Raw genomic sequence first — 22,541 nt, 5'->3', positions numbered from 1 at the left:
TCGCAGCACAGTGGAAGATTGACCATCGGCCCTTAAATAATATTATCTCTCAACATGCCTCACTATCAGGCACTCGTTCACACGATATCAGACAGTCATTCGGAGAACCTAAGGCAAATGAAATGGACGTCTAGCGCTGTCCCCACAGTCACAGGGAAATACGGTGCTTTTCTACGCTTGCAATGCGAAAAAGATGCGCCTATCTTAGACTGCTGGAGAGCACTTGTGAATAGTTTATTAAACTTATTTCCATCCACATCTTACTCCAGGCAAGACACACCACAACTTCGCATTTCACCTGCAACAAAAATGTTAAAATCTCAAAGAAACTCTGCCCTACGCCGGGCCAGAAAAAGCCCGGGAAACGCAATTCTATTTAACTTCTTTCAGCAAGCTCAAAAAGCTTTCAAGGCATTCGTACACAGAGACAAACAATCCGTGTCAGACCAGTTCTGGTTGAAGTTAGTCTACGCCACCAAAAAGTCCAACACAAAGCTATTCTGGTCTCTCGTTAATAGAGGCCCATTAGGAGGCAGAGGACAAAGCATCGCAAACAAAAGTGCTGACGACTGGACCGAGTTTCTATTCAACCACTTCAGTGAACATTTAAGCAGGACAGAGCACCCCAGGTCCCATTCAACATCCAAATTTTGGCCATCTGAAGGCGGCTGCACAGGCAACAATGGGTCCACTATCGCAGTTGAAGGCTCCCCGGATGCAAAATAATTGAGAGAAAGGAGCCACAAAATGATTCAACTCCATAGGCGCTGACAACACCAGGAGTTTTAAGAAGCACCATAGCCCGGATAATTAGGAAAGGCAGGTCAGACTGAGTCCCTGGCCCCAATGGACTACCTCGAGGCTTGTTCAAGTCTGATGAAACGTCGTGGTCAGGTCTCCTTGCACCCCTGTTTTTACATTGCAGGCTCAACAACCACATCCCGGACTCCTAGAAAGGTGCTATCATTCATCCATTCTACAAGACTGGTAAAAGAAATTACCAAAAAAATTATAGAATGATTTCCCTTCTTGACATCGAATCCAAGTACTACGAACTGTCAACCTGGGCTGAATCAACTCTGCGCCTACCCTTTAATCAGACTGGCTTGGTAACTAATTCCGGCACAACCAGCAACCTACTGACATTAACTGTTTTGATGGAGAAGGCAGACGTTCGTCGTATCCAACTATACTGCTGCTTCGTAGACTTCACGGCGGCTTTGGACCGGGTGCCTATGACAAAACTTAGAGCGCTGGGGTATACTCCCGCCCTCTTACAAGCCATAATCCAACTCCACACACGGACCTGGACAAGAGTAAAGTTGGGAGACTGGTCCCATGTTTCAAAAAAGATCCAAGCAGGAAGTGGTGTTAAACAAGGCTGAGTGTTGGCGCCCTTTCTTTTTAACCTGTCCATCTCGGACCTATCCTCCATACTTGATAAGGTTAACTCCCACCTGCCTGAACTGGACGGAACGAGCATTAGCAACCTGTTATATGCTGACAACCTTGTGTTACTGAGCCACACAAAGGTAGGCCTGCAGAGGCTACTCGACAAACTCCTTCCCTACACACTTGACAATGCTCTCGAACTGAATCTGTCAAAAACCAAAATACTTCATTTCAGCAAGCAGTAGCAGCGGAAAAGTAGGTGGTTTTTCAACAATAAAAGCATTGACATAGTATCACATTATAAATACTTGGGAATTTTCCTTGACTCCATAGGTTCCTTCACTACACAAAAAGATGCCGTCAAGGCTAAAGCATTGTCACTGAGGTTGCATCGGCAACATTCTCAAAACATCTACTAGGGCCAAACCTAACTTCACTGCTTAAGGTGATGAAGGCCAAGATCACCAACTCCTTATCATACGGACACGAGATTATGATGAGCACAACAAATATCCTATTAAACAAATCAACCACCAGAATCTTTAAACGAGCATGGCGCCTGCCGAGGTCTTCATCCCCAGCACAAGTCAGACTAGAACTTGGCCTTTCGGATAATAACGGCGTCAAGGCTAGCGCGTTTATTAAGTACTGCAACACACTGAGCAACTTGCGGGACGGCAGTCTTAAGGCCAAACTTTGGAATGAAATATCGACCAGCACATCTAGCCAAAAAATTATAGCACCACTTGGCCCACTCCCTACAGCTACTCAGAGTCACGGAAAATTTGGGGAACAAACCCATCATAACAGGCATTAAAGAACATAACCAAGCGAATTGTCCGGCTCTGGTCTTTTCACTCCGACAGGGCAAATCTATCCAGAAGGAAACACCATGGGCTGTTGTCTCTTATTACAAACCGGGAGTTGTCCTCCTACCTATCAAGCACACACTCTTTTGGAAGGTTAAGTTCATGGCCCTAAAGCTGGGCGGGTGGCCTTTTTTAAAGCATCTGCCTCAATGGCGGCGCACCTGTCTCAATATCAAATGCAGGGAATGAGGCTACCACTCCGAAAGCATGGAGCATATAGCCTGCACATGCTCAGCTCTGCTTAATGACAGAAGGACTTTATTGCAAGAGGTGTCAAACAAACTAGGTGCTCGCATATGTCGTCAAACCATAGTAGTGGCTATGAACTCAGAAAATATAAAGCTGAACATTCGGTTCAACAAATTTGTCATTAGAGCTGCTAAAATGCTGGGGAAAGAGAAGGCTGCAAATCTTCCGCCGGTTGGCCACGCCACCCCTTTGTAATAAAATTTTAGCGGCCGCCGGCCCCTTCTGCTTGGCCTACATGAACATTGTCTTCAGTTTTTTAATACTAACTGTCACATTTATTTGTCCCTTTTTAGACTTTCTTAAACTATCCCATGACTGTTAGGTTATCCAAAGACCTAGAACTATATTCCGACAACTTTTAATTTTAACCCATTTTGATTTGCAAAATTACTGCACTGTTTTGGCACTAACCTGAATCCTTTTGTTCTTTCTTTTTAAACTTTGTGTATGTACACAGGAGTTACATTGTTTTAACATTTTGTTATGGCTTTTAGTAATCAAACAATAACATTTGAATTGAATTGATTGTAGCATGGTTACACTGTGCCTACTTATTGATAGTAATATTTTGTTCGTAGATCAGGAAAAGGATTTAGTGGCTCTGATTCCATACAGTGACCAAAGACTGAAGCCAAGACGAACGTAAGTATATAGTGTATCTTTTAAATATTTGTTGCGTAAAGCCTGGTGCTCTTTTCAATTAGCTAGTTCAGGTAGCTTGCCTGTTGAACACAGAGTTGAATGAGTTGCTTCAACATCAGAAAAGTCTTTGTCTCATCTAAAATTTGCGAGCAGTTTGAAGGTAGACCGAAATAAGTGCTTAAAAGTTAGGTAATAGCACCTGGTACCCATAGCAGACTGCATTGGAGTTTGTATGTACGCTGTACAAATGGTCACTTTTTTAGCTCTCCACCATTGTATCACATATAAAATAACACATTTTCAAAAGCCCAGCCACCGCAGTACTATCTTGGAGAACGTCTATAAAACGAATTGCTGGTGAGTAGTTTTCTGTCTCTCTCTTTTTGCATTGGAGCTCTATGCACTTTTTTATGAGCCAATATTCTTTTTACTCGTGGCAGTGTGTTTTTTTTTACTGCGAAAATGTAATTATACTTTCACAGCTAGTAAGACGCCAGAAGCACCCTTATACCCAGCTTTGCAGCAACTATTGGTATGTACTGAAGTAGAAATAATCTGCAACACACTCCAGTTCTAGGTCTGCTAACATTCTTCAAAGCCTTTATCTTTACATCCTAGGATGAGGCCATCATATGAAAAAAATGTTAATTCCCCATCATGGGAGTTATACGATATTCAGAAATGGTACACAAGTATTATGATTGTGCCGAACACTGAGGTATTCTTCTAAATCTTTATAAACCAAATGCAATTAGCTAAATGAGTCATAATAAAGTATATTTGACTGAAAGCACCACTCTAGTAATCTGTTTTAAAAGAAAATGTGGAATGATTCTATAGATTAGTCACAACTTAAGTTGCTGTTTCAAAGTCATTTGAAGACGTCCTGTGCTATCAAGTACAGCATGGAGTAAATCAGGCTGTTTGTTTTTTCCCCACTCACTGAGCTTGGATCTTGAACACTGCTGCCCTTCCAAAATACTATTTTCACTGAAAACGATTCTGCCTTTTTAGAGTTACTCGATGTATAAAGACGAGTGGTTCGATATTATTTTTGTCTTCTCCTTTTTTTCCTAGATATGAGCATTTTCTTGCTGCTTGTTGGTGCTATATTTTTTTTAAAACTTTATTTATTGCTTATTTTCAGCCTTCTAACAAGGTATTATTTATTTAGTGTGTTTTGTATAGCGCACGGCTACCCCAACGGGGTGTCCTGGCGCTGCTGTGCGATCTTAAGCTGAGTTAGATGTTTTTTAGAGAGGGGGTTAGCAGAACAGGAAAGTTTTTAAGGCTTTCCGAAAGGGGAGTTCTTCCTGGATCATCCAGATGGGAATTGGTAGCTTGTTCCAGAGGGCAGAGGCACATACTTGAAAAGTTTTTCCACCTGAGCGGGTTTTTTTGAATCTGGGAGTGGTGAGAAGGTTTTTTGAAGAAGAACGAAGAGACCTGGTATTACTGTAGGGGGAGAGGCAGGTGGAAAGGTAGGCAGAGCCCTTACCCCTCATTGTACGATGGCCCAGTACTAATGCTTTGAATTCTGCCCTTTTTTGTATGGGCAGCCAATGTAGTCTACAGCGGTGGGGCGAGATGTGCTCACGTAGGGTAATGCCACCGACCAGCCGTACTGCAGCATTCTGGACTGTCTGGAGTCGATGGCATAGACCCACAGACAGTCCGGTGTATAGGCCATTGGCGTAGTCCAGATGCGAGGTGATCAGCGCCTGGACTATAGTCTTCCTGGTGTTAGGTAAGAGATTGATGAACTTTTTCACCATCCTTATTTTGGCAAAGCATGCTGCAGAGACCGTATGTACTTGTTGTTGGAATGATAGGTTAGAATCCCATCTAACCCCTACATTTTTCACCGATTCTTTAGGCTGGGGAGGGGCACTCAGACCAAGAGGCCACCAAATGTTGGGATCCAATGGGGACGGCTGGTGAAAGAATAATACCTCAGTTTTCCCCGCGTTAAGCCGGAGGAAATTATTGTCCATCCATTGGGCAATGGTACGCAGGCAGTTTTTTAGTGGGTCAAAGGTGGATTGGGTGATACTATTGAACGAAAATAAGAGTTGAATATCATCTGCGTAGGAAGTGGCCTTTATTCCAGTTTGGGCGATGATTTCAGCAAGGGGTGAAAAATAAACATTAAATAGGAGGGGGTTCAGTGAGGAGCCCTGGGGGACTCCCCACCGAAGCGGGCGACTGTCCAAGGTATAGGGGGGGGGGGGTAAACACTGCCTGCGTCCGGTTGTACAAGAAAGATGCAATCCATTTTAAGGCCGTACCCTGGATGCCTTTGGATTGTAGGCTGTCCAGGAGGAGGGGGGTGGGAAACGGTGTTGAATGCTGCCGACAGGTCAAGCAGCACCAACACCGCTCTTGATCCCTCGTCCATCCTCCAGCGTACGGCATCGGCCATCTCGATTAGTGCTGACTCAGTGCTATACCCTGGTCTAAAACCATGCTGAGAGTCGTGAAAAGCACCATATGTTTCTAAAAAACCTGCTAGTTGTTGCTGAACAAGTTTTTCGAGCACTTTGGCAGGAGCTGGTAAAAGAGAGATAGGCCTGTAGTTGGAGGGTTCACTGGGGTCGGCATTAGCTTTCTTCATTATGGGAACTAACCGAGCATGCTTCCATGAGTCTGGGAAGACACCCGTATGCAAAGAATCATTCCATATCTCATTCAAAATGGGGTTAAGAATAGGTGCCAGGGATTTGTATTGCTTAGCAGGCCAGGGATCAAGAGGAGATCCGGATTTGCATTTTAAAAGTTCTTTAAGGGATTGATCCTAGGTAATCTCTTTAAAGTTGGAGAACGTACAGTCTGATCCAATGGTGACAGTATTGGTTACACGATTGTCTGGATTAGTATTGCTAGGGAAGGAGTCGTATATGGTGGCAATTTTATTTTCGAAAAAATCGGAGAGACTATTGCATAGTGTCTGAGACACCAGAGGGGGGTCGTTTGAGAGCTAAGGGGTCGGTGAAGGTTCTGACTGTGTTAAATATTTCCCTGGATGATCCCTGTGCACGGTTAATTTTTTCTTCCCGAAAGATTCTTTTTTGTTCAATAATTTATTTTGTATATTCTTTTAGGGCAGATTTATAGAGGATCTTACGGTCGGGAGAATAAGTTATTCTCCAACGTCTCTCAAGGAGCTTACATGCCGATTTGCATTTTCGGAGCTCATCGGAGTACCAGGGGGCAGAAGGAGCGGAGCGATAGGTTTTACTGGGCCTGATGGGGGCGAGGAGGTGAGGAGGTTGATGGCGGAAGAGATCCAGCCGTTGAAGTTGGTCAGTCTGGCGTCTAAGTTAGAAACCGTATCCGAAGGATGGATAGGGGAAAGATGGGCGGCTAGACTATCAAGGGAGATCTTACTCCAGTTTCTACCTTGTAATTTAGCCGGGCGTATATGACGGTCTTGATGGTGCAGAGAAAATGAGAATGGAATAAAAAAGTAATCAGACCAAATCACCGGGAGGGGTTCACTTATGGATAGTCCATCCAGGTTGGTACAGATCAGGTCAAGAGTATGTCCGGCCTTATGTGTTGGACTGCTAATAAGTTAGTTTAGCCCTCCATCTGATAAGGTAGATAGAAAGTTGAATGTGATGGGATCCGAGGGATTATCAACATGAAGGTTAAAATCCCTGAGGAGGGTAAAATTAGCATAACGCGGTGTTGCTTGCAGAACATAGTCTAAGAAAACTGGTAAATGGGATGTTTTAGAGTTAGGGGGGCGCTAAACCAAAAGGCCAGAAAAGGTAAAATTGTCCGCTATTTTAATACAAAAGGGGAGTGCTTCAATGCGTTCCAATTGTTTGTAAGGGAAGGAGGAGATAGTCCAATGAGATCTATATATTATGGCAACTCCACCTCCAGGGCGAGAGCCCTGTCTGTTAGCGCACAGTATACTGTAGCCGAAAGGTATGGCTAAGTGTAGAGCGGGATTAGTTTCGTCCCCTAACCAGGTCTCGGTTGAGAATAGGAGATCGCACTTTTCCTCTTCCAGAGTTTGGGCAATGTCGAGAGAGTGTTTTGCTAAAGAGCGACAGTTAATCATACCAGATTTTAATGATAAAGTGTTTGTAATGGGGGGGAATGAATGCCATGGTCCGAGAAATGAAACATTCGTGCCTTAAATCATTATTAGACTGTCCTGGGCTGCAAGATGTAAAAGGTAAGTGAGGGGTGAGATCCTGAGGTGAAATAGGTACCGAGGTACAATGATTGTGCTTAAGATTCTTAAGCGTTGCACTATCGTAGGAGATGGAGGATGGGGGGGATCGCAAGATGTAACAGTACTTACGTCTGCGGCCGCTTCCTGGTCGCAGACGGGCAGGACTCTGGCACGACTCCGGCGCAGGTCCGGCGTGTCCGCTGATCGCGTCTGCTGCGCGGAGGCATGACCTTCCGTTTTTGTAGTGGCCAATAGAGAGCGTGTAAACGCTGCCCCAAACAAAGATGGCCACCAAAGTAGATTCAGCCTGCCCGGGGCTCGGCTGTCTCAGCGCCCAAGTCGGCTGAAGTTGGTCCGAGTGGCAAGGAAGAGTCGGTAGCGCTTATTAAGTCAAGCGGGGGGCAGGGGGATATTTACCACCACTTATTTAGTCAAGCAGGGTAAATCACACAAGGTCATAAACATTATTCGAACAGTGCCGCAAAGCTTCGTGGTCAAGCTGAGTGCAAGTGATATTAAAAGCTGAGGGTACAGCGAGTTTAAAAAGGTACAGAAAATAAGAAGACTCAAACAAATAAAACAACTACCTCCCGGCTTCCGCCTCAGGAGGGGATAAGATGCACAGCGAATTAGAGAGCCTGGTCTTAGATATCCTTTTATAGTGGCCAATAGAGAGCGTGTAAACGCTGCCCCAAACAAAGATGGCCGCCAAAGTAGATTCAACCTGCCCGGGACTCGCCTGTCTCAGCGCCCAAGTCGGCTGAAGTTGGTCCGAGTGGCAAGGAAGAGTCGGTAGCGCTTATTAAGTCAAGCGGGGGCAGGGGGATAATTACCACCACTTATTTAGTCAAGCATGGTAAATCACACGAGGTCATACAATTATTCGAACAGTGCCGCAAAGCTTCGTGGTCAAGCTGAGTGCAAGTGATATTAAAAGCTGAGGGTACAGCGAGTTTAAAAAGGGGCAGAAAATAAGAAGACTCAAACAAATAAAACAACTGCCTCCCGGCTTCCGCCTCAGGAGGGGATAAGATGCACAGCGAATTAGAGAGCCTGGTCTTAGATATCCTTTTATAGTGGCCAATAGAGAGCGTGTAAACTCTGCCCCAAACAAAGATGACCGCCAAAGTAGATTCAACCTGCCCGGGACTCGCCTGTCTCAGCGCCCAAGTCGGCTGAAGTTGGTCCGAGTGGCAAGGAAGAGTCGGTAGCGCTTATTAAGTCAAGCGGGGGGCAGGGGGATAATTTCCACCACTTATTTAGTCAAGCAGGGTAAATCACACAAGGTCATACAAATTATTCGAACAGTGCTGCAAAGCTTTGTGGTCAAGCTGAGTGCAAGTGATATTAAAAGCTGAGGGTACAGCGAGTTTAAAAAGGTGCAGAAAATAAGAAGACTCAAACAAATAAAACAACTACCTCCCGGCTTCCGCCTCAGGAGGGGATAAAATGCACAGCGAATGGGTACAATCCTATTCGCATAATCAAATCACTCTGTTCATACCCTTTCCCATGTTTTCAGATTTCTCATACCAATTATAGTATATAGGTTGATACCCTCCTATGTTCTCCACTTCACCCCTTTCATTCCAAAGATCACCATCAAATGATCGTATTAGGAGTTGCTTTTTCTTTTATCCTCCATTTCATGCTGCTGTGCACTATGGTCTGACATAGAAGAGCCAGACACCTGGGGTGTCTGGCTGGTGTCTGGCTCTCCAATGTCAGACCATACGCATTCTCCATCCACCCTAGATTTTCTCGAACTTCCCCAGATAATTCCTCCCTGCATAGACCACTCTTTCCACCTCCATACACATGTTCATACCAAATAGGCACTGTTAGACAGGGGCCTGACTCTTGTTTAGATGGCCACTTCCCACAGGTGCACGGCCTGTAAGGGCTCCATCTCCATTTCCTTTGAGTATCACAAAGAGAGTAAGGTTTATTATTGATTATGGTTATGTATATTTGCGAGACCGCCTTGGTGTTGAACTCTTTACCCAGTAGTCTGCTTTCGGGCTGGCTGTAATCTGCAATCTCCCCACAGTTAATCCCTTCTGCTCTTAAGGCATATTGTAATTGTAAATATTTACATCCCAAGTTGTTGTTTAGTTTAGATTGTCCCAGTGTTGCTTCAGATTTTTTTTATCAGTTTCAAATTCGTCACCTCTCCTATTGTGGATATGCCTAAGGTTTTCTAGCTTCCCTCCCTTGTTGTGTGTCGATTTAGATACCGTATATAGGTTTCCCGATTTATGCCCTTATATAGGCACAATTCACATTGCCCTTATTTAGGCATAGAAACCCAACCCTTATTTAGGCATTATCCATGCTAACCAAATACAGGCATGGCCCCCTACATCCGTTCATCCACGTCACACACGTCCACGCGCTACGGCCACTCCGAAGGTGCGCCAAAGGTAAGCCCGTCTACGCCTGTCCGCGCCTGGACCGCGCCCAACGCCAGACCCCCTGGCCCCCGTCCCACCCATCCCCCCCGCATTACTTATGACTCCTCCACCCTCCTAGCACTCAACCCCGGCCGACTCTCCAACTGCGCCCAAGCCGCTCCTGGACACACCCATGGACCCTTCACATGCTACTCCTGCAAGTTCGACGGCACCAAGAAAAACTCCTCATCCACTAACACAAAACAGATATCTGACTCCAACCACCTAAAGTGCATCCTGCTCAACACCCGCTCAGTCCACAGACACGCCATCGACCTCTGGAACTTACTAGACACCATTTCCCCGGACGTCGCCTTCCTAACAGAAACATGGATGAACGCCTCCTCAGCCCCAGACATCACCATTGCCATCCCGGAAGGATTCAAGATCATTCGTAAGGACCGCGCCGACCAAACAGGAGGAGGCATCGCTATCGTCCACAAGAATTCCATCCGCATCTCAACCAGCTCAGACGTCAACCTTGCCAACGCCGAACACCTTCACTTCCAGATCCACACCGACCCCAAGACCACACTCAGAGGCACCCTCCTCTACAGACCACCTGGACCCCGTGCACAATTCAGCGACGATATCACGGACTTTTTCACTCCACATGCCCTTCCCTCCGAGGAATACATACTTCTGGGAGACCTCAACTTTCACCTGGAAAAGAGCAATGACAGCAACGCCACCGCCCTTCTGGACAATCTCACCAACCTCGGACTCAAACAACTTGTCACTACTCCCACCCACATCGCAGGTCACACACTCGACCCCATCTTCACCTCCAGCAAACATGTCTCCTTCAGCCACACCACAGCTCTCCATTGGACGGACCACGGCTGCGTACACTTTATCTACAATAAGACCACAACTCACAACCATCCTCAACCTACTCTGCGAAGAAACTGGAACAAAATCACCATCGACCAGATCTCCTCATCGCTTCTTCAAAACCCCCCTGCCCACTCCTCAAACCCTGACCAAGCAGCCACTAACCTCACCCAATGGCTATCCAACAGCGCCGATATCCTAGCACCGTTGAAAAAACATCAAATCAAACTAGGCAGCAAAAACGCCTCCTGGTTCAACGATGATCTTAAGAAATCAAAAAAACTCTGTCGCACCCTCGAGAAGGCCTGGAAAAAAGACCCAAACACCAGCACCAGAGACGCCTTCAAAAACGCCACCCGCATACACCATCAACTAATCCGGTCTGCCAAGAAAGCTGCATTCAAAGACCGACTAGACAACAACGCCCACAAAAGCAAGGAATTATTCAACATCGTCAAAGAGTTTACCAACCCCTCAGCCAACTCCAACGACATCACCCCCTCTCAAGCCCTCTGCGACTCCCTAGCCTCATTCTTCCACAACAAAATCGCTGACATCCACAACAGCTTCGACAACCGATCCGGGGACCAACCCACTTAACCATCTGCAGGACCTTCACCCCCCTTGAACATCCTTAATGACTGGAACCCAATCTCCACTGAGGACACCATCCGCCTGATGAACTCCATCCACTCAGGATCCCCCACAGACCCCTGCCCTCACCACATCTTCAACAAAGCAGACTCCATCATAGCACCGCACCTCCGAGACGTCATCAACTGCTCCCTCAACTCCACCACCTTCCCGGAAAGCTGGAAACACGCTGAACTCAGCGCCCTTCTGAAAAAACCCACAGCGGACCCCACCGAACTCAAAAACTACCGCCCCATCTCGCTCCTTCCATTCCCGGCCAAAGTCATCGAGAAAGCTGTCAACAACCAGCTCGCCGCCTTCCTCGAAACCAACAAATCCCTCGACTCCTCACAGTCCGGATTCCGAGCAAAACACAGCACGGAGACCGCCCTCATCGCAGCAACAGACGACATTCGAACTCTACTGGACAATGGAGACACAGTCGCCCTCATCCTCCTCGACCTCTCCGCAGCCTTCGACACAGTCTGCCATAGCACCCTTCTACAGCGCCTCAGAAACATCGGAATCCAAGGAAAAGCACTGGAATGGATCACCTCGTTCCTCACCGGAAGAACCCAGAGAGTCCGCCTCCCACCATTCAAGTCAGAGGCCACAGAAGTCATCTGCGGCGTACCACAAGGATCCTCACTCAGCCCCACCCTCTTCAACGTATACATGAGCCCCCTCGCGGCCATCGCACGCCAACACAACCTCAACATCATCTCCTACGCTGACGACACTCAACTGATCCTCTCTCTCACCAAAGACCCTAACACCGCCAAAACCAACCTACATGAAGGAATGAAAGAAGTGGCCGAGTGGATGAAGCACAGCCGTCTGAAACTAAACTCAGACAAAACAGAAGTCCTTATCTTAGGTACCTCCCCCTCCTCTTGGGATGACTCTTGGTGGCCAGAGGCCCTTGGAAAAGCACCCATCCCGACGGACCACGCACGGAACCTGGGCGTCATCCTCGACTCCTCACTCTCTATGAACAGACAAGTCAACGCCGTTTCATCATCTTGCTTCAACGTTCTCCGCATGCTCAAAAAAACATTTAGCTGGATCCCCACCGAAACCAGAAAAACGGTCACCCATGCACTGGTTACAAGCCGCCTAGACTACGGAAACACCCTTTACGCCGGTATCACCGCAAAACTCCAGAAAAAACTCCAACGCATCCAGAACGCATCAGCCAGACTCATACTAGACATTCCGCGCAAAGACCACATCTCTAGTCACCTTAAAAACCTCCACTGGCTTCCCGTCAATAAGAGGATCACTTTCCGCCTCCTAACCCACGCACACAAAGCACTTTACGAACTTGGACCCGAATGCCTCAACACACGACTTTCCTTCTACACCCCCTCCCGCCAGCTTCGATCCTCCAACCAAGCCCTTGCTACCGTACCTCGCATCAACAAAACCACCATGGGAGGTAGATCCTTCTCCTACCTCGCAGCTAAAACCTGGAACTCACTCCCCACTCACCTTCGCCTCACTCAGAACCACCTAGCATTCAGAAAGCAACTTAAAACTTGGATATTCGACAAGTAATTCCCCACCCTCTTCAAGCGCCTTGAGACCCTACGGGTATGTAGTGCGCTATATAAATCTTTGACTTGACTATATAAATCTTTGACTTGAACGAGTTCTTGGAAAATCAGACTCTTAAACCTTTAGGACTTTCCCTTGCTTGGATTATTGATTTTTCCAAGAACTCATTTATTATGCATTAATTTCTATTCCTTAGGGGTTAATTCATGATGTTTCTCTGCCCAACTTTTACTTCAATATTGGCATTCCTTATCACCTTCAAGGTATAAATATACCTTCACTTGCCATGGCAAACTACGGTTCGGCTGCATACTTGCACTTCACAGCTACGCTGCTAGCCGCGGCACGTCCGGTAGGAATTTGAGTCCCTGCATGACGCACTGACCAGACGCTGTCATCCTCCTCCCAGAGAATCCAGCTGACTCCCCTTGCGGGGTGTTAGAGATCGAGACCCTGAAAGAGATTCCAACCGCTCTCATTCTAAGGTATGGAGCTGACTAGAACCTAGAGGGACTTTTGGCAAATCTTGGCAACACCAATCTTCACTATAGCTAAACTAGACTATAGAAATACAGCACCTACTTCTTACCTCGTACTACACTTAGGTTAGGTACACTGGGGTAGAACTAGCTAGAAGCACCAGATGAGTATTCACATTTTAGCCTGTGTGATTTATGTATGTATTTTTATGAATAAATTTCTTAGCTACAGACCATGCTATTGCAGTATTATTTTACCTTCCTGCTAAGACTCTACGCATTATACTTCACATTCTGTCTTATGATTGTAGCAGCTCATCGCTCTTGCACGAGAAATAAGACTGTTCAATAAACCCTTTTTATTGAAATGCCCGTCTTCATATTTCTGTGTAAACTCTGTAGAAACGAAGCATGCACTATTGACTGAGTGAAACTGTTATCTATTGTTTCCACGATTCTGAGACCGTTTTGATTCTAAGGGAAACAAAGTTGTCATATTTATGTGGTTGTCCGAAACAAATCCCTTCTTGTTCATTCGAGAATTTTCTAGTGACCTCCGAGTTAGCTGGCAAACACAAGTAATTAAGTTTAATGTACTCGATAGAGACATACTGACTTCAGTCCTATGTCAAAACTATAGTGTATATTATTCCAATGCGCAGAGCCTATCGGGGCAATAGGAACTACACTACAACCTCTTTCAACATGTGATCCTTCTAGAACGGAGTCAGTTTGGTTATCCTCCCTTGCTACATTAGTATTGTGTGGCTTTATCCCAGGAATGCAGCCAGCCATGTGAGCTCCAGCAGGTGCCTAGTAGGCCTTCCCATATTTGTAATGAATGTGTGCTTCTCCTTCTTTGTTCTTTCCAACCTCGTTGCTGGATCTGCGTTTTAAGTGATCACCCAGTCGTTGATGGTCTTCTACCTGGGTAGCTCATTAATACGTCTGACTTCTGGCAGAGCAATGCCTCAATGTACATTGTCCTCTGCAAGGCTTGCAATGCTGTTCAAGAAGTCAATCCATCAAAAAGAAGCACTCAAACTGTCCCGTCAATCCTGTTGAGTGAGGAGTTTGGTATGAAGTAGGAGGTAAGATGTACAATATTTTCTGCAGGGTAATCATTTAAATATTGCTGCCCTCCTTGCCAAGGACAGTTGGAGCTTCCTCCATTTCTGCACATTTAACAAACTACCGAAGAACCTTCTCTAGTTTTCCCTGGAAACACTGGGATTTGTTACCGGTTATTTAGATCCCGAAATAATTAAAACCTTCTGTTGACACCCTGACATTACATTATGTGTCCCCCATATTAGTCCACATACCCAGTACCCCTAGCACTGATTTGCTCCAATTAATCCTAAATACAGAGACTGTCTCGAAAGACCGGAATACTGACAGGGCTGCCAGGATGGACATCATGGGGTTGGTGAGGTAAAGACCAGAGGCTCTATTCATAGTGCAAAACGCAGAGGGGTGCATGGGCAGCCTTGTCTGGTACCCCTTCCCATTGGAATCGGTTCTGGTAGAACTCCATTTACTTTCACGGTTGCTGTCATGGCCTTGTATAACAATGCCACTCAGTTAGAGAACTTGGGTCCCAATCCAAATGTTTTCAGGGTCTGACTCAAGGACACTAGTCAATGGAATCACATGTCTTTTTGTCATTAAAACACACCATGGTCATTGGCTCCAGCATTTGTGCCTTATTTCATTGGTCCATTTGTTTATTCTTCTGAGCTTTAACCTAGTTGCCCTCCCTGGCATGAACCCCGTCTTACCTTCATATAACAGAGCGTTGATTATTTGACAAGTCAGACTTTAGCTAGTAGTTTTGTTTTGGTATTAAGTAGTAATATAGGGGTTGCAACTCACATGGGTTCTCGGGCTTTCCTGGTTTGTGTATAATTGCTATAGTTGCATGGCATAGGTCTGTTGGAAGCTCACCCTCTCTTCCCACCTCTCGAAACATATTCATGGGATTGTGTATCATCTGTGACTGGAGTTTATTATACAATTCTGGATCTACCCAACTCAAACAATTTTATGAAGTCGTGGACCTCATCTTTGGGCAGACCAACCCCACTGTAACACCTTTGGACCCCACAGGTCCATGAAGGCCCCTACTGGTTTTCCGTCAGCAAGTTTACATTCCACCCCACTTGGGTTCCTGGAATCCAGTGACCGATCCGGAGCGGCGACCTCAACCTTCCCTGTCACCTGCTCCAGTGTCGAACCCCTGCCCCTCCAATTCCCCTAAGGCCGTTCCCCCGATGAGACCGATGACACAACAGTGGCTCCTCCTCCATCGTCATTCCCAACTCTGACTCGGAGCTGGACGAGCATCATCCGACACTGGTTGAAGTGTCAACTGGGGCAGACTCCCCATTTCGGAGCCAGTGCCTTATTCTTATGACAGGCCTAGATTGGGTGATGAATGGAAGGGGTCTGGAGACACTTATGGTTACCAGCCTTTAGATTGTTATATATTGTTTTATAGCGCGCGACTCAGCCGGGGGCATCTCGGCGCTTGGCTAGAACTAATCCTGAGATGGAAGAGGCCCGAATGAATTAGAAAAGGAAGGCTTTTAGCTGTTTCCTAAATGTGCCATAATTATCAATTTTACGCAGGGGATCGGGTAACTCATTCCAGTATCTTGGCGCTAGATATGAGAAAGCTTTTCTTCCCGAAGACTTAGCCTTATACGTTGTATTTGTACAAGACCACGCGTACAAGACCAAGTTCCTATTAGGAACCTGTTTGATACGTCTTTTTTGGGAGATATTTAGGACCTCTACCATTGAGTGCTGTGTATGTAAGGCAGCAGATCTTAAAAAAGGATCTTTTCCTCACCGCTAGCCATTGGAGTTCACGCAAAAGGGGCGCCGATGCGGAGCCCGCTGGGCGATTCAAAACCATCCTGGCTGCAGTGTTCTGAATCAGCTGCAGCCTGTTTAACAAGGTCTCTCCTGCTCCTGCCAGTAAAGCGTTGGCGTTATCCAATCGACTAATAACCATAGCTTGGATCAAGGTTTTGCGATGAGCGGTAGGCATGGAGGGGAGGATCTTTCACAGCAAACGCATGCTGTAGTAGCAAGAGCGGGTCGTAGTGGTGATGTGGTCTTTCATTGTTAGGGACTGAGCTAATTTTATCCCTAGGTTTTTCACACAATGAGTGGACACTGGGGCTGCTCCCAACTGGGCGGGCCACCAGTCATCAGACCAGCTTGCCATTACCAGGGTTCAGCTGGAGACAATTTTGCGTCATCCAGCTGGAGATCTCAAGTATGCTTCTGGAAAACCTTGATTTCTCTGCAACTAAGTCTGTACCAAACGAGAACATGAGCTGAGTATAATCAGCATATGAGATGATCTCAAAGCCCAGTTGTTCTGCTCTCCTAGCTAGTGGGGCCATATAAACATTAAATAGGGTAGGACTTAGCAGGATCCCTGAGGGACACCTCTGTCTAAATTAATTGCATCAGACCTGTATGGGCCAAGCATGACTGTTTGTGTCCTATCGGACAGAAAATTTCGCAGTCACTTTAGGGCTGTTCCTTGGAGAGATCTAGTAGTATCAAGATTGCCAAACCACCCGTATCTATTTGTAGCCTAAGTGAGTCAGTGACTGCTAAAATGGCTGTCTCCGTACTAAAGCGCTGTTGGAATCCCGTTGTGATGGATCTAATAGTTTTGCTCCAGATAGGACTCAATTGTCTGTTGATCATGCTTTCCAGCATCTTGCCCAATAGTGGTAGGAGGGAAATCGGACGGTAATTACCCAATTCTCGTGGGTCGGCCGTAGGTTTCTTCAGAATCTACCGTACAAATGCTTCATTCCACATTCTTGGGATTTCCCCCAATTGAATAGATGAATTAAACAGTTGGTGAATGGCTGGCGCACAGCTGTTGGCTAAAAGGGCCATCATCTTGGGGGGGGCACGGGTCAGAGGGGGAGCCTAATTTAGCAGAGAGAAGTGCTTTTGCAACTTGTTCTAAGGTGCTACCTGTCCTTTTTTCGAGCTCCAGGTGTTTACTGGGATACTCAGCGACCTGTGCAGTATTGGATGGAAAGATGGCATAGATTCTGGTGATCTTATCTTGGAAATAACTGGCTAGCTGGTTACAGAAATCTTGACTTTCTAAGGGAGATTGTCTGCATGCGAGAGGCGACACAAATACCTTTACTATGTTGTAGAGGGTTTTAGGGGCATTGACGGCGTCCTTAATTTGATTAAGAATAAATTGACATTGTGCTAGTCTTAAATTAGATGGTCGGTGGACAGGGTTTGTTTATACTGCGTTCTGTCTAGTGTTGTTTTACTGACGCGCCAGACTCTCTCCAGCCTTTTGCATTTGGACTTAACTGTCCTAATCTCGGTGGTGTACCATGGGGCTGATGGACGATTTTGTAATTGAACCAAATTTTTCTTAGGAATCACTGCATCCAAGGCAGAAACAAATGCCTTATTGAAACCCTCCAATGTTATCTCCTTTCCAGTCCCCATTCTCCCTTTTTCAGATTGAAATACCTCCTCAAAGGCTTCAACTGATAGATTACGCCAGGGTCTTAGCATACTCTGTTTCTTGCCCGATTTTACATTCGAGGACCTGGGACACGGCAATTTGATGACAAAGTTGATCTTGGCGTGGTCAGATCAAGCGAGAGGCTCTGGGGGATTACAAATTAAATGCTCAATGTTGGAGAAAATTAAATCTAACATATGCCCCCCAATGTGGGTTGGACCAGTCACGCTTTGGGTCAGGCCAAGCATATCAAGAGCAGACATAAGTTTGTTTACCTCCTGACTCGTTAGGTTTTCTCCGTGAAAGTTGAAATCCCTCAGTAGAATGAACTTATTTGTAGCAAGCACATGCATGGCAATAAATTCGATCAGGTTATCCACAAAGTCATATTTTGGGCTCGGGGGACGGTATAATAGTGCTCCGTTCCAACTTTCAGTAGGAGAGGTTGTGACTTTAAAAATTCCCAATTCCATGCTGTCCTTACTTAGAGAGGAAATCAAGTTTACTGAGAGATGATTCTTAAAAGCAATCGCTATCCCCCCCACCCGTCTTACCCTCCCTGCCTAGATACAAAAAGGAGTAGTTCTCAGGAATAGCCACTGCAATCAGGGGATAGTTAATAGCTTTAAGCCATGTTTGCGTGCAGAAGCATATGTCTGGAGCATGCAAAGCAATCATATCCCAGATTTCTAAAAGGTGCCCAACGAGCTAACTTACATTGACTAATATGCACTTTACACTGCCAATATTTTGTTCCATAAGGTAGTTCCTAGTCTCAAGACCAGCAAACTTCTGGGAGCCTCGGCATTTACATAGGCTGCAAGCCACGGAGCCTTCCAATGCGCTTGGAAATTATCCGAGTAGGAGATACGAGGGATGATGGGAGAATTTTCCTCTAATCGGGCAGGGTTTATGGCCTCTGGGCTCAGTCGGGCGCAGACGGGCTTGCCTTTGGCGCGCCTTCGCACGTGTGCGTAGGTACGCTCATTTTATAGCATGTAAATTGGTTCCACAACTAGCCCGCCACCTTCCCTACCCGCAAGATGGCTGCTCGTTCCAACCGCCGCCTCTGGGGTAGTGGGGTGATTCTCACCGCCCAGCGCCTGGATCGGCTGAGTGAGGTGAGCGGGGGGGGGATAAATGAAAGTCAGCCTGCCGAGTGTGAAAGTTTTAAAAGCAAATACCACACAAACAAATAAGGGGCAAAAGAGCTTGAGGCAGACCAGTGAACTGGCCTGATCTCTTCCTACCATGTCTACATAGGAGGGTCCCTCATTTGCAAAGGTGGTGTCGAGGTGGCTGAGGTCCTGGACCTTAAGCTGCCATCTGCGTAAGTCAAGATAAATGTCTTGTTGGACGTACTTCAGCCACCACCGAACTATTACTTCCATTTAATGAAGCCCTTATAGACTTCCTACTCCGGCCTGGTCCAAGCCCTGCACAGTTGCATCTGTGCATAGGACAATTGCCCACCGCAGTCAGCCTTCCCCTAGGGACCCAAGTGTCCTCACCAAGCACACCACCCCAAAGAGTTTGCTGGTCCAGGCCGCCACTTCCAGATTCAACACTGATGCATTCCCTATCACTCCACCATATAGGGAATCAAATGGGAATGGGGAAGAGGATTTTTTTTCTGCCAGTTTGACAGTATGGTCGTGCCTCTTGGGCCTAAATTCTCAAATGATCTGGTAGTCGGATGCCCAAGTGCTGTCCTTCTTCTTGAAGAAGGTCTGAGCCATACTCACTCAAGCAATTGCTGATTCGAGGGATGTCAAGTTCACCATAAGATGTTGGCTGGACATGACAGACTTGCTGGGCAGAGTGATTTATTTGTCGGTAGCCCTTTCGCACCATGCCTGGTTGAGCACGACTGGGATGTCAATCCCTCGCTCATGGATATGCCTGTCTGTTTGGAGAGAAAGCGGATGAGCGCTGGAGCGCTTCATGGACAGCAGTGCTATGGCCAGGTCCTTTGGCCTTTCCATGGCCCCTTGCCAACCCCAGTCTGCCTTCTGCACCTTTCGTGGCCACAGAAGGAGCTATCAACCACTTCTATACTCTCCGAGCCACCACGGCCAACAAACTTTGCAATCCTTTCGTAGCTGAGGATGCGATTCCCCCAGACCATGTGCGACAGGTGACCAAAAGTCAGTCCAAATTCACCTCCCCTTTAGTTTGTCCTCCCAACATCATGGGCATCCAGTGGGGGGCATGATACACTATCATCTGCACTACTGTAGGTCAGCAACACCCTACATATACATGCACAAGATATTCTAGATCCATGGCCACAACCTGGCCTGGACTGTATACAAAGTTGCTTATCCCAGATAGTTTTCACTGCTGCCATCCTACGTTTCTCTCCTTCTCAGGGCTATCTCTTCCCTTTCCAGGTTCCTTTCCTTTTTCCTCAGTTTCTCCTCGGCTTCCTGCAATTCCTCCTCCCGGGCTCGTTCATCTATTTTATTTTATTACGCAGTTTTATATAGCGCAAACTTGACCTGAATCTGGTATCCGAGCGCTTTACATAGCACCAGTTGCCTTTACATGAGGACACATTCATTTTTGTTAGGCACGGGAGATTAAGTGATTTGCCCAAAATCACAGGCTGTTCAGCGTCATTGTTGAGACTGGTTACCCATATTCGAGGTTGACCGCCCTAGCCATTAGGCCACCTTCTCTCCCTCCTCCTCTTCTCTTGTTCCCAGTGAGTTAGTTTTAGCTTCTGCCTCTTAAACTCTCTGGCTTTCTCTTCTTCCTCTGCCTTAACTTTCTGTAGTACCACAGATAGGGGTTTATGGGATGGGAACTGTGTCGGAGATGTCCGGGGGAAGTGGAATCTTCTCCTGCCCTGTCTTTGCTAGGTTTTGCAGAAGGTAGTGGGCTCAATCCCTTTTGAACTTCTGTGTGGACAGCTGGTGCTGGGGTCCGCTCATCTTAGTTAGAAAAGGGTGCTACGGTACCTCAGAATCTTCACAAAGACATGTAATGGACTGTGTGATTCGCCTCAGGAAGATGATGGTGCAATACATGAGTAAGGCAAAAGAAAGCCTTCAGGCTAGCCAAGGACTGATGAAGGAATGGTATGACCAGAAAGCTATGCTGACTGGATATCTGAAAAGCCAGGAAGTGTTGGTGCAAAAGTCTATTTGTCCAAGGGCTTTGAAGGGAAATTAGTGTGGGACATACAAAGTAGTTAAAGTGTTTGAGGTAAACTATTTGGTGGACATAGGTGCCACAAGGGAACCCAAGAGGAGTTCCAGGTGAACATGCTGAATCGTTACCTCTGGAGAGATTACACAGCAAATGTTATGGCTTTGGCAGAGGACGTTGAGGGAGACGGCGAGCCCTATTCCTGACTTCCTGCATAATTACATGAAGGATGGAAGTTGAAGGGGTTCAATTAACCCCGAGTTAAGAGTAGCAGAGTGTAGAGAGGTGTGCAGACAGTTCACCAACCTGACTGACTCCAGGGTTGGCACCTGTATGCTTGCATGACATAGACACAGGTGATCGTCTGCCCGTGAAGGGCAGAATGTACAGAATGTCTGACCGGGTTCAGACATACATTAAGGTGGAAATTGCCAAAATGTTGGTCCATGGAGTCATTGATAAATCTCGAATTCCTTGGACTGTTGTTCTAGTACCGAATCAAGGGTCTGCTGATTTGCAGTTCTGTTTGGACTACCAAGCCCTCAATAAGTTAACCTAAACTGAAGCCCATTCAAATCTTAGATTGGATGAGCTTGTGGATTGATTAGGTGCTGCAAAGTACTTGAGCATCTTAGATCTGACCAGCCGATATTGGCAGATTGCTTTGGCACCAAATGCTAAGGAGAAGATAGCATTTCCTACGCCAGAGGGGTGTATTAGTTTAAGGTTATGCCTTTGGGTTGAAGAATGCTGCTGCCAATTTTCAATGCCCGTGAACCATGTTCACGCAGGGTTGAAAGTTCTATGTGGCTTACTTGGATAATATAGCGGTGTTCAGCAATTCATGAAAGGACCCCTTCAGGCACCTTGAACAGGTGTTGGCAAAGTTACATGTAGGTGTTAAGCTGATGCCAGTGGGCCGACACAGTATTTACATGTGTTAAAGAAAAAATTATGATATAATACTATTACAACATGTGGTGTCTTATGCTGCATTGTTTGGCTTTTCTGGCCTCACAATTTAGTCCACCCTGCCGCATAATTCTGTTTTCCCCAGCTAATTAAACAGTGGCCAAGCCTAATCGTGAACAATGTATGTATCAACAAGGAGAGAGGTAGGGAGAAGGGAACACTCTTATTCCCCACTGATCATCATTAACAACAACAAAAGAGTGTTCAGAGCTCGTCGGGAAGGACGGGTTTCAGAGCACAAAGAGAAGAAAGTAGAAACACCCTCTTGGTGTTTATAGAAAGCCCTCACTCGCCGACCTGGTCAGTGACATGCTTCATCATCGGGCCCCACTGGGAGTGGCCGAGTGCCACCCCAGTGTGCTTCAACGCCAGATTTACTGCGGAACGGGTAATGTGAAGTCGTGAGTGGCTAAGTGGTTGTGTAAGTGACTAGAGAAAGTGTAAGTGGTGAGATTAAAAATGCCTTAATTGTATCAAAAAATTCTTTATTGCCTGATCAATAAGACATATTAAAAATATGTGTGGGAAAACTCAGCCAGATAAATTGAGTGGCTTGTTTCCTCTAGATTTATGTGCTGGTCAACATGTTTC

General features: G+C 46.3%; 1 protein-coding gene across 8 annotated transcripts in view; it reads left to right on the top strand.

Annotated features, from left to right (window-relative positions):
• Window positions 1-22,541, top strand: part of TMEM106A (transmembrane protein 106A) — a 358,070-nt gene that overhangs the window by 191,538 nt on the left and 143,991 nt on the right. For all 8 annotated transcript variants that reach the window (XM_086924021.1, XM_086924024.1, XM_086924022.1 and 5 more), the window contains one exon: window positions 3,089-3,152. In XM_086924021.1, coding sequence (XP_086780147.1) covers window positions 3,089-3,152 — 64 coding nt within the window. The remainder of the gene's footprint in view (window positions 1-3,088; window positions 3,153-22,541) is intronic.

The sequence above is a fragment of the Lissotriton vulgaris genome, chromosome 5 (genome assembly GCF_964263255.1).
Source record: "Lissotriton vulgaris chromosome 5, aLisVul1.2, whole genome shotgun sequence".
Classification (NCBI taxonomy): domain Eukaryota; kingdom Metazoa; phylum Chordata; class Amphibia; order Caudata; family Salamandridae; genus Lissotriton; species Lissotriton vulgaris.
This window is presented reverse-complemented; position numbering and strand designations above follow the sequence as displayed.